The sequence below is a fragment of the Chrysochloris asiatica genome, unplaced genomic scaffold (genome assembly GCF_000296735.1).
Source record: "Chrysochloris asiatica unplaced genomic scaffold, ChrAsi1.0 scaffold00520, whole genome shotgun sequence".
Taxonomy (NCBI): domain Eukaryota; kingdom Metazoa; phylum Chordata; class Mammalia; order Afrosoricida; family Chrysochloridae; genus Chrysochloris; species Chrysochloris asiatica.
The window spans coordinates 695322-708694 of record NW_006409038.1 but is presented as its reverse complement, the minus strand read 5'-3'; the positions used below and the strand labels follow the sequence as shown (position 1 = coordinate 708694).

The window sequence follows — 13373 nt, the reverse complement described above, 5'->3', positions numbered from 1 at the left end:
ACTTTATCTTGTTTCTGCACATGTGCTGGTATGGTCATCTGTTTCTGTTTTTTGTGCATATTCAGTAGTAATCTGTGGCCTTAATGCTTAGATTGGTGTGTGTTTTGGTAATTTTTGTGCTTTCTGATTGCCTCCATGTAGATGTGATCAGGAGATCGGCTTCCCTTTTCACTCTTCTTCCTTAGAAATTTTAAGATAACACTGTTGGTAATTATAACATAACTCAGGATTTAATTTTCAGCCTATTTCCTTATTAGTCTTCCTGTCACGCTCCATATCCCCCATTCAGGCTTTTTTCCTAGTGCTAAGTAGTCTAGGACCAGCTGTGACAATTGTGCTGTCGTTTGGTTTTTAGTGGACACTGTCTCTTTACATTTTGAGATAATAAGTGTGCATGCATAATAGAATCCTCCAGGGCTCGGGTGTCCACTGGCTCAGGCACCCTCTCTAGTCACCAGAATAGAGGTGTGCAGACAGCAAGAGACCAATGAACAAATACAAAAAAAAAAAAAAAGAATATCCACACCTTTATCTTTGTGATTCTGTCTAGTGTCCATGACTGCTCTGATCCTTCCCTTATTCAGTATCACCCAAGATGGCTGCTCAGGGAGCAGCTATGCACGTTGGATTATAAATCATTGGATTTCTTGCTTCTGCTACAAATTCCACTGGCTGTAAGCCTTCATACTTTCTAAATATTCCTTTATATGTGGTTCAGAGTTCTGGGACCATCCCCTGAGCTTGCTTGGTCTGATCTTCTGTGCTGTTGCTTATAGAGCTCCTCACTGAACTCCTACCCTCTCCACCTTCTTGTTTGTTCTCTGTTTATATTTTTTACAATTACTGTCGGTGACAACATATGCAGACTCTGAGATGCTGCGGCCCCTTGAGAAGACAGACAAGACTATGGACCAGGGGCCCGCTCCGGATCTGCAAGTCATGGCGCTTGTGGACCAGGACATAAAACTCCTGAGGGCCCAGGCACATGGCTTTTGGTGAACTCACCTCCTGGCTAAAACTATTCAATTTCTCCTTATGCCTGTATTGTGTGTTCTTTATCTGATTTTCTTGCTTTCAACTCCGGTAGTTGTAGCCTCTGGAAGAATGTTTAAATCCAGTAATAATAAGCACTTTTTCTTGGTTAATGGCTCCTCTGTAAATGTCACTGCCTTGGCAGTACAGGCTGTGCGGGCTGTTATCAGAGGCAAGGTCTCTGAGGAACAAGCAGTGGTGATTGGGCAGAATGTAATCATTACTCTCTGGGTAACTACTCAGTTATGTATAATATTAAGCTAAAACATGAGCTGCTGGTATCCATGCTTGATAACCGTACGGAGAATGCTCCTAAGGCAGAGTGAGTTAAACTTCCCCAAACAACGCTTGGACAGGAACAGATGTTTTGAAACTATGAAAAAGGATTAAGTAGTAATAGTAGCAACCTCCATAGACCACCCCAGGCATGATCATCTTGATCCTGACACTCTCCTTGGGAGTCCTGTTGTACACGGTGACTATGTGCACTTAGCTGACCCTTTTAACACTTCTCTGTTTCTTCACCACCAAAAATTTAATATAGAAATAAGCATTAGCTCATAGGATACCGCAAGTCACTGCCCTGGGCCATGCAGGCCCATGAAGTTAAAGTTTAAACCAATAATTGCTTGCCTGCACCTTTAACTCAGGAAGAATGGTTGGCTAAGGATATGAGCACAGGATAATTTTCTGAGCACAAGATAATTTTCTAAGATCTGAATTATAAATGAGATTCTGTGAAATCACTTTGAAACCTCTTCAAATAATTAATCACATTAAACTTGTACGTCCTGCCTTGATTTCCCTGATCTGAAAATGAATAAAAGACTGAGGTAAAGCTAGTTCTATATGCTAGCTTGCCTGACAGCTTGCATCAAACTTGTGAGTCTGTGTCTTTGTTTCTATATTGTCTCTCTTTCGCCTCCACATCTCCCACCTTCATGAAGCCCACCCCTCTGTCGAGGCAGGACCCTGACAAATTACAGTTCTTACAATCACAATTTACCTTATTAACAACCTCTCACAAATTAATTATAAAATTCTATCAGTATCCACTGTTTCTTCCCAAGAACCATCTGGAAAAGAGGAAACTATTTAGTGAGAATTCTCGTTTATATCCCTCATTCTGAGACTATTCACACTCGTGGAATTTTATAAGCCAGTCACTTTGTTGTTGTTAAGTGTCATCAAGTCAGTTCTGACTCATAGCAACACTATATCGGGTTTCCAAGGAGTGGTTGGGGTGTTTGATCCACCAACCTTGTAATTAGCAGTCCATACCAGGACTACATCTTGCCTTTATCTGTCTGCATTTTTTGATAGCTAATTTCTCAATTGTCTGTTCCTATCAATTCAGGAGTCTTCATGTGGTGCTGTAGTATAAGCACTGGAACGCAAATCGCAAAATTTGTTATGCAGGTAGCATAGGAAAAGGAGGAGCATCTCAAGTCACTCTCTGCATGGCCAGTCACAGCAAAAATAAGCCAACCTCAGCAATAAAGAATTTCTGAGAAGAAGAATGGGTGAGAGGGGAAACCATTGCAAGGGAAAATAAAATTAGTCAATAATAGGCTAAAGCATGAAAAGCATGACCCAAGGAAACCACATATAGACAAATACCCCTGATTGAACACTTGGACACTTGAACCAAGAGTACAGCTAATGTCCCATCACAAGAGAATATAAAGGTAAAGCTAAATTGCATTAGGGGCTCTTCATCATCTGCATTCATGAAGTGAAGACCCTTTTTTTACCTCTCTGTAAGAACATCTGTGTTTAATAAATTCTATTTTTATCTGCCTAAGACTCATCTTTTTAACCTCTTTTGCATGAGGTAAGTGTGTGACACATTCTCAATTCGTTGGATGGACAGTAGTATCATTTTGGGAACAACACTTCTACCATGACAGTTTGGTGGTTCAAACTCACCAACTACTCCTTAGGAACCCTTCACAGGATTACTATGAGTTGAAACTGACTTGAGGATGCTTAAAAACTACAACAATCAACCCAGAACTCAAGACAGTGAATCTCGGGAGCTTCATGGAAAGAATTACTAGGAAAACTAAGACTTTGTCTGAAGAACTGAATGTCTCTTTGGTTCTCTATTGTAAACCCAGTGCCTGGGACATATATGTAGTAGACACTAGGGAAATGCTAATTGAGTGGATTCTCAGTGATGGATGATTTCTAAGAATTCCATAGTCCCTCTGAAAAGCTCCTTGAGCAGCTATGGTGGGCCAAATTGTATCATGTGGCCTGATTCTAAATTTTTGTTACTTAACTCTCTCCAAGTATCCAAGAGACCCTGGGGATCTCTTCATCTGGTTGGGTTCTGGTCAACTCAGACTTAACCATCAAAGCTAGGTGAAATGTGTACCACCTGCAAGCTTGGGAGTTTAAACATATCTGGCTGCATTTCAAACTAACTGAGCTCTTTGCTTTCTTTCAACTCTTACCACTGTGAACCATGTCAACAGGTACCACTGTAACATGTCCAAACTCAGCCTGTCTTTTTATTATTAAGCTTCCCCTACTTCTCTACACAACAAGTAGAACCAGGTGGTCACCAGCAAGCGTAACAGACTGGTCTGCTTGCTGGATCCATTTAATTTTCTGAATGTCTCTGATGGACACAAATCTTTCCTACCTTGGTGTAGCAAAGGCAAGTGGTTTATTTGAAACTTTAAGAGGTGAGAGGAGGTACCAACATAGATGCAACATTTTTGGTGTCATATGATGGAATCAAGGTAACCCTTGTATTTCTACTTGTAGTCGCATTCTTTAAGCGGCCAAAATAACAAAAACTGGGGGTAAATTTGTCATTTCCAGGGAAGTGTGACAATGGAGCTTCCTGGGGTTAGGGCTTGGAACAAAGGCAACTACGATTGTTGGAATCACCAGGCACTGGTAACAGACAGTCATTCAGCATGGAGATTTGAATCTTTTTGTTTTTTTGTGGTCCTTGCATCAGTAAGGAGTAGGTGCTGTTTTGTAGCATTTGCTTCAGGATTTGGTTCATTCATTCTACCAGTCCAACAGCAGTTGAATTGGAAGGAGGAGATACCAATCAATGTCCATTCCATCTGCCCATACCTGAACCTTATGCTCCATTTTTTATTATAGCCACTCAGTCACTTGTTTTGCAGGTAGCTGTTGTATTGCATGCAATCTGGCCAATTCATGAAAAATTATGTCTATCCATACCCTGTGTTTGGGCCCAGACCCCTTTCCACAAGTCTATTCCATATAGGGACTTCCGGGTTACTAAGCGGTTCTGCTTTTTCCACTGTGTTAGCCACAATGTTAGTCCTTTGTACACTGCCCAGCTGTTCATAGACAGGACTATAGGGCTGGCCTTATGCATCAATACCATCCAAGCAGTCCTTAACTCTGTCTACTGACTACTCTGCCCTGTGCTGTGGTCAATCCACATACCTTATGTGGCAGACTATATTGCTACTACCTCAAAATGAGCCATCCATATGCCAAGCTTCCTCAGGAATTTGCCCAATGCCTTCTTGTATGTGACTTCCCATGGGGCACTTCTGTTGTACGTGGATGATGCTTTCCATTATTAAAATAAATGACCAGTCTAAGAATCAGGTGTAACTCAGCATTCAATGGGCTGGTCAAGAGGACCATTTCTATTGTAGATATTCATGCCATTTGGCAAATGGGCTGGGTCAGGTTGGTCACCCCCACTGGGGTTTAGCAAAGTCCTTGACCCACACCTGTATTGGGTAGTGCATTCATTACTGCTACAGGGGCCCTTATTGTGATGTTTTCTGCAAGCTGTATACTGTTGTCCACTGCACACGGTTGTTTTTCTAAAGAGCTATATCCGATCTCTGCATCTTTCCATAGCTGAGACCAGAATCCTAAAGGAACATGTTGGCCCCGTTTCTGTTTCCACAGGCCCTAGCCATACCAGTCTGGTAGTTAATGGCATCCAAATCACACTTTTGCCCTACAAATATACTCCCAAGTGCCTGCACCTGCTTTACTGCTACTTTGGCCTCATCGAAGGGCTACTTCACCAGTCCAGTCTCAAATATTTCCTCTTTTACTAGACAATACACAGAACACAAAATCTGTGATACATGAGGAATAAAGGGCATCCAACACCTCAATAAAGGAGCTCTGGCAGCGTAGTGGTTACGAATCAGGCTGCTAATAAATATCATGGTCAGCAGTTCAAAACTACCAGCTGTTCTGCATGAGAAAGATGAGGCTTTCTGCTCCTGTAGAGATTTACAACCTCAGAAACCCTGTACAGGGTCGCGAGAGTCGGAACCGACTCCACGGCACATAACAACAACAAGAACACCTCAACATCCTCAAAAATGTCTGCAGTTATTTCACATTGTAGGGCAGGCTTATGTTTCCATCTTATCCATTAATGCTTTGGCAACCACCTTTGTCTTACCCAAGAATTTAACAAACGATCCATAGCCTTGCAGTTTGGCATCATTGATGGCCCACCCTCATGAGCTTAGATGGGTTAGTACTTGTGGTATTACTTGGAATAGAGAGAGAAAACCCCACATTAATGTAACATCATCAATATAGTAGAATAGGTGGATACTGTGGGCTTGGCCCACTTCCCTAGGTCCTGAGCAACCAACCCATGAATCAACATGTACTTGGCCCCAGCATCTACTAATGTTAACACAGTCTACATTTTCTTTGGACAAATGGGTGGTTAGCTCTACATGTGGCCACAGATAGTCTCCATATTTGAAGCGTGGGAGAACATTGACCCCTCACTAATCCATGTTGTTGTTATTGTTATGTGCCGTGGAGTCGGTTCTGACTCATAGTGACCCTGTATAGGGTTTCCCAGGCTGTAAATCTTTACGGGAGCAGAAAACCTCATCTTTCTTCCACAGAATAGCTGGTAGTTTTGAACTGCTGACCTTGCGGCTCGCAGCCGGATTCGTAACCACTACGCTACCAGAGCTCTATCGCTAATCCATAGGTGTCAGCATTTCCCATGCTGGGGGTTTATTAAAGGCATTGTACTCCTGAGGCTCTTTTCTATTAACAAACAGCTGCTTGGGAAAGAGCTTTTGCCATAGCTTCACTAGCACTGCATTTTGTTGTTGTTAAGTGCTGTAGAGTCAGTTCTGACTCATAGCAACCATACATAGGTTTCTAAGTAGTAGTTGGTGAGTTTGAACCACCAACCTTATGGTTCAAATTGAGCTTGCAGTTCAGTGCTTTATCCTACAGTGACACACCAGGACTCCAACTGTGCCACAGCACCACATTTTGCTGCCTGTAAATTTTGTTTCTGGGAGTGCCAGCAGCAAGCTAGTCAATCCACTATCGTTTCCAGGTTACCCTGACAGGCGTACCTTTGTTTTCTGTCTTACTAGTTTGTTCTCCTTCCCCTTCCTCTAGTATTCCTTAAACTCAGACTTTCCATCTGTGGAGTCTCTCTGTCTCTCCCAGATCTGCAGTAGCCTAGCAGGCTAGGACACCTACTGCCCCACCACGAGGCTTAATATAGATACTAATGCTCTAAACTACTGGTTAGGAGCTGATTGTGAAATAACGTTTTTCATGCCAGCTATGAGTAGCTCATTACCAGGACTCCAATAATGTTCTACACACACAGTGTACTTCATTTCCATCTCTCTAATCATTTCCTGTAATTCCCCATGGCTATCCAGCATGTTGCTTGCTGAAAGTGAAGAGGACTTAAAACATTTACTGATGAAGATCAAAGAGCACAGCCTTCGATATGGATTACATCTCAATGTCAAGAAAACAAAAATCCTCACCACTGGACCAATAAACAACATTCTTATCAATGGAGAAAAGATTGAAGTTGTCAAGGACTTCATTCTTCTTGGATCAACTATCAACACTCGTGGAAGCAGCAGTCAAGAGATCAGACGACGTATTGCACTGGGCAAATCTGCTGCACAGGAACTTTTTAAAGTATTGAAGAGCAGAGATGTCAGCTTGAGGACTAAGGTGTGCCTGACCCAGGCCATGGTATTTTCAATAACCTCATATGGATGCGAAAGCTGGACAGTGAATAAGGAAGATCGTAGAAGAATTGATGCCTTTGAGCTGTGGTGTTGGAGGAGAATACTGAAAGTGCCATGGACTACCAAAAGAACCAATAGATCTGTTTTGGAAGAAGTGCAGCCAGAGTATTCCTTGGAGGCCAGGATGGCTAAGCTTCGTCTCTCATACTTTGGACATATTGTCTGGAGGAAACAGTTGCTGGAGAAGGATGTCATGCTGGGTAAGGTGGAGGGTCAGAGAAAAAGAGGAAGACTCCTAACGAGATGGATTGGCCAGGTGGCATCATTGATGGCGTCAAGTGTGGCAGCGGTAGTGAGGTTGGGCCAGGATCGGACATTGTTTCGTTCTGCTGTGCATGGGGTAGCTATGAGTCGGTTCCGACTCGATGGCACCTGACAACAGCAACAACAATCCAGCATGTGGAGGAGGCCAAAATGTCTCTGTCTTTCAACCAGGCAGCCATACAGATAGCTATAATCCAAACTAAAACAAGTATTACCTGGGCCTCATTCATTGCAGCATAGAGATGCTGCTACCATGCAGTTTGGATGGTTACACAGACCATTTTACACATTTCCAGGCCAGTGATTACTCTGTCCTCTACCCAAGGATTCCACAGTTAGAGGAGATAAGTAGTAATAGACTCTTTCCCTTTTGGCAATCTAACTTTACCAGCTCAGTATCAGTATAGTCCCATATGGTGATGTACTGCTTCTTTCAGGAGCCAGTAGAGCAGCAGAATATGATGTTTGTAGAGTGTGGCCAGGGCCCAGTTGTTGCTGGCCAGTGCAACCTGTGACTCTCCAAATGCAACTCATCTCCCATCTTCAAGCTGTGCATCTGGTGCTACTTCAATAGTATCTTGTAAAGCACATAAGAGGGGCCAGGATATAGTGACAACCAATGCGTTAGTGTCATTAGCCTTAGAGACATCCACCTCCCTGTAGGAATTCCTTCAATCCTTGCAGTGCTTTTAGAGTGTCCCTGTACTCATATGCTGGTCCCCATGTTTCTAAAAACTATGCCATGGGGCCATACTTGGAGACCAATGGCCATTCCAAGATTATCTGCAAGAAGTACCTTTTCCTTCCCATCTCATTTTGAGAGTCCTGGGCTTTTCCTGTTTCTTGGCTGGTTCATCAATTGTCTTGATTCAAACCCAGAAGGGAAAATCCTTGCATGTGGGTATTCGTTGAGAGACAGAAAAAGTGAACAGGAGACAGTCTGAAAGATATTAGTGTATTTCAGAAAAGAAGAGATAGTTTACAAACAGAGAAAAGTACTAACTTGAACAGTAAAGTGGCTGTTTTCTATTGCAGCTGGCTGGACAGTCAAGATTTCACACTGGGAGGGGTTTGTGGGTCCTTTTTATACTTGGTAAACAAGCCTTCTATTCCAAGAAAGGAGAAGGGTAGTATAAAGAGAGTCCTATCTCCAGCCAAGTCTACAGGAAAAACACAGCAGCACAGCATTGCTACTCCCTAGTAGATACAAGTAGCTAATCCATGGGAATACAGAGTTTCAGTGTGCAGGGTCAGAGATATGTGGTAGAGTGGAAGAGAGAGAGAATAACAAAGCATTTCTCCTGGGTTGCTAGTAGAGTGGCCATTTTGTAGCATTCAATTGTTGTCCCTACAACATTTTATAGCCTATTCTACAAAATATAAATTGTAAACATCCTATGACTATTATTGCAAATCTTTGTAGCTTAACTAAGCATATCTAAGCATTTATATCAAATAAAAGACTTTCCTCTGTTTTTTAAGCCTCTCTTTTGTGACCCCACACAAAAGCAACAAATCAATGATTGTATTATCATATCTTTGTTTCTTACCTAATATCTATTCATGCTTTGAGAGAAGGATAAAGATTTACAGCCTCAGAAACCCTGCATAGGGTTGAAACCGACTCTATGGTACATCACTACCACGACCATCCATCCATTCCTGCTAGAGATCCTCTCACTGAAATCACCATGTTTTTGCTTATACAATGGTGAGTTCCCATTTGAATGCCTCTCTAATGCCCAGTATGTTGTTGTTGTTAAGTGCCATAGAGTCAGTTTTGACCCACAGCAACCCCATATAGGGTTTCCGAGGATCAACTGGTGAGTTTGAACTGCCTATCTTGCTATTCAAACTGACTTTGCAGTACAGCACATTAACCCACATCTCCAAACCAGTAGTCCCAATGCCCAATCAATTCTCTAAATTTTCATTTTAGGTCTAAATAAGTTTTTCCCCTAAGTCTGGAAAAATCTTTAGTGGCTGTCACACACCAAAAGACCAAAATTTATGAATTATAATTGTTGTTGTTGTTAGGTGCTATTCAGTTGACTCTGAATCATACTAACCCTATGCACAACAGAAGGAAACACTGCCCATTCTTGTATTGTTAGCAAAAAAGTGGGGCGTGAGGGGGGAGAGTGCTTTCATGGAAAACTATTTATCACCTATACTACACAGCTTTCTGATTATCAAATTCTAGCCCTTTGCTTTAGATTTGATGCATTTTGTACCTTCTTATAAATTGTAGGTTAACTGATAGATAGATATACAGATTATGTCTTGTCTGTTGCTGTTGTTGTTAAGTACCTTTGAGCCAGTTCCAATGCATAGCGATCCTGTATAAAGTTTCCACGTAGTGACTAGTGAGTTTAAACTGCTAAACTTGCAGTTCAAACTGACTTTGCAGTACAGTACTTATCCTGCAGTGTGATATTAGGTCCTTTCTGGTAGAAATTAAATTGACTTCTGTTACAAATTCTCCTTACCAACAATCCATAACAACCAGTTCTGTTTTCATTTGCAATTCATCTTAATATCCTTTTACTCCATGTACTTGTAGTGACCCCAAGTGTAAAGAATAGTACAATAGTACTGCAATGTGTCACCATGGATCAGAATCAACTCCATGGCCACTAACAACATCAACCACTCCACATGCATATGTTGTTGTTGTTGTTGTTAAGTGCCATCGATTCGGTTCCGACCCATAGCGACCCTGTACAGGGTTTCCGAGGGTGTAAATCCTTACAGGAGTAGAAAGCCTCATCTTTCTCCCGCGGAACTGCTGGTAGTTTCGAACCGCTGACCTTAAGGTTCGCAGCCCGATTCGTAACCACTACGCTACCAGAGCTCCTTCCACATACATATATGGCAGTTTTTTTATGTTGAGGCCAGTTGTTTCCATTGTGTGACTTCAAGGCAATTCCAACTCAAAGTGATTCTGTATAGGGTTTCCTGGTGGTTTTGAGCTGCTGACCTTATGGTTAGCAGTTCAGTGCTTATCCTACAGCACCACACCAGGGCTCCTATTCTGGTTTTTATGTTGGTGGTGGTTGTTGTGTGTCGTGGACTCATTTATGACTCATAGCAACCCTGTGTAGGGTTTCCAAGGCTGTAAATCTTTATGGGAATAGAAAGCCTCATCTTTTTTCCACAGAATGGTTGGTAGTTTTAAACTGCTGACCTTGCAGTTAGCAGCCTGACTCATAACATATGAGTAATACAAGTTCTTTAACAGGTATTAATTCTTATTTCTGTATGAGTCATAGTTTTGCCTTTTGAAAATTATCTTTTTATAGTATATATTGGAGAAAACAAAAAACCCTACTGCCATTGAGTTGATTCAACTCATATCAAACCAGTGTAAAGTTTCCAATGCTGTAAATTTTTATGGGAGCAGAAAGCCTCTTTTTTCTCCCATGGAGTGATTTGTGGATTCAAATTCTTTATATTGCGGTTAGCAGTCCAACATGTGACAAACTACGCCACCAAGATTCCTAATGTTATGTTGTTGCAATATAAGTACAAGCCATGGTAGAAAGGAAGAGACTGTGAAGCCAAAGGGACTGAAAAATAGATGTAATAGCAAGGGAATGAGTACCATCCCCTCAATCTGTCTTTTCATTCAGTCCTGTCATTGTCTCCCCTTAGACTATGTAAGTGATCTCAGCATTTTTCAGAATCTGCCTGTCCTGTGGATGATCGTAGTTTTGGGTCATCTATTTCTTGATGCTCAAAATGTAGTCTGAGTATCAGCAGCAAGGGCATCCACTGGAGATTGGTAGAAATGCAGATTCTCCATCCAAGAAGAATTAAATGAGTCTGTATTTTCACAAGATTTCTAGGTAATTTGTCTTAATGAGAAGTAGAAACAACTATGGACTGTACTAAGTAATGGGAGTTACATGGACTCTTTAACCCCAAAGTGTCTTTAATATGACGTATTGAATGGCTGAAAGTTTTTACTGTTTTAATATTCATGTAGCAGTAAAACACCAGGTATTATTAATCAGAACTTGGAGTAATACTCTGGTTCAGTTCACCTGGAAGAAATGATTTAGCCTTAAAGTCTGATTTTGCAAGTGGGAAAAGTGAATATAATAATAATCAAGCTCAACTGAGAAATATGCTGAGCAGATAGATTACAAGAAATTAGCACATTGCAGAAACTTAATAAACACAAGATTCTTCTCCCTAGAGAAGTAACATGAATTTGAGAAGTAATCATACTTTTAGATTTGACACATATATTATCATTGTAAGTTAACTTCTTGGTTTATCCAGAATCTGAGACAAGAGTATAGAGAAATTCCAACTGTAGAAAAAATAGTAAGACTTAACGAAAGGCTTTGATTAAGAAGACAGGAAGTAGAAAACACCAAACTTTGGTGAATTCTGATATTTGATGGCAAGAAAATAAGAGAAACTTTTAGTGCATGTCAGGATCAGTGATGGTAGAAAATATGCTATCATTTTGACAAAAGCACCCAGAATGCTGTGAATGAATTAAAAACAAATAGCAAACCAAAATCTTTGATTAAGAAACTTATTTCCTACTTGGCACTCTGGCACATGTTGAAAGAAACACACTGTTGTAATTATTTTTTCTCTTTGTTCTTTATTAATCATCTGAGGGCCCTTTGTAGGGTGATAGGTGTTGTATAGTTTATACAATGAGATGTATTATTTTAGAACTTAAACAGTGTTTTAGAATTTCAATAAAAGACAAATAAGGAGCATTGCAGGCCACGACAAGGTTCAATACTTTCAGGGCACCATTAATGACCGTTGATTGAGGTGGAAATCAGAGCTTGGTGTGCAGGCAGGAGTTGTCCTTACTCCTTTCCAACATCTCTGTTACCCAATAGCAGTCTTCTCATTGCCCCCTTCACCTCTTTGTTTCTGAGAGTATAGATCAGAGGGTTCAAGAGTGGAGTGACTATGTTGTAGAAGAGAGTGAGAAATTTGCCCTGGTCCTGAGAGGAGCTATTTCCTGGTTGCATATACATGTAGATGATGTTTCCATAGAAAAGTGAGACCACAGTGAGATGGGAGCCACAAGTGTTAAAGACCTTTTGCCTCCCTGATGATGACTGAATCTGTATAACAGCCCTTACAATGTAGCCATAGGAAACCAGGATAAAAACCAAGGGTGAAAGCACAATGCCCACAGCCAAGACAAATACAGTGCTTTCTATGGCTACAGTATTGACACAGGCTATCCGGATCAGGGCTGGCATCTCACACAGAAAGTGGTCCACATGGTTGTGACCACAACGGGGTAAGTGCAGGGTCACTGGAGACATGGCCAAGGAGTTGCCCATCCCACACCCCCAGGCCACCAACACCAAGACTAAGCAGAGCCGTGGATTCATGATCACCATGTAGTGTAGGGGCTTGCAGACTGCAACAAACCGGTCATATGCCATGACAGCCAGGAGCAGGCATTCTACACCACCCAAACCCAGGAACAGAAAGAGCTGGATGGCACAACCAGCGTAGCTGATAGTCTTGTCAAGTCCGTTAAGGTTGTAGAGCAACTGAGGAATGGAGCTGGTGGTAAAACTAAGATCCAGGAAAGAAAGGTGAGTAAGAAAGAAGTACATGGGGGTGTGGAGGTGAGGGTCCAGCCGTGACACTAGGATGATGGTAGTGTTGCCTACAAGAGTCAGGAGATAGGCAATTAAGATGACCACAAAGAGGATTCTCTCCAGATGGGGATGATCAGAAAACCCCAAAAGGATGAAATGGCTTTGAGAGCTGTCATTGGTGCCATCCATCATCTCTACTGCATCAGAAGATAAACATAATAATAACAATAACAGTAACAATTGCAATAACTAACATTAATGGAGACCTACCTTTGAGCAAAGTAGTTTTATATGACTTTTACATTTATTTATCAATAACCTTATAACAATAATATGGAGTTGGTACTATTATCATCCCCAAATTGCAGAAACAAAGCTGAGGCATATGCATTAAAAATTGCCATATTTGAGAAGCTAAATG

At 41.4% G+C, this 13373-nt stretch overlaps 1 protein-coding gene across 1 annotated transcript; it reads right to left on the bottom strand.

Moving 5' to 3' along the window:
* Window positions 1-12196: 12196 nt before the first annotated feature.
* On the bottom strand, window positions 12197-13141 carry LOC102838953 (olfactory receptor 2W3-like). Its single transcript, XM_006877518.1, has one exon. It carries the CDS (start codon window positions 13139-13141, stop codon window positions 12197-12199), a length of 945 nt encoding a protein of 314 aa, XP_006877580.1.
* Window positions 13142-13373: the final 232 nt, after the last annotated feature.

Bases quoted from the DNA above. Each gene is read 5' to 3' on its own strand.
- LOC102838953 (XM_006877518.1), bottom strand. From the start codon at position 13,141: ATGGATGGCACCAATGACAGCTCTCAAAGCCATTTCATCCTTTTGGGG.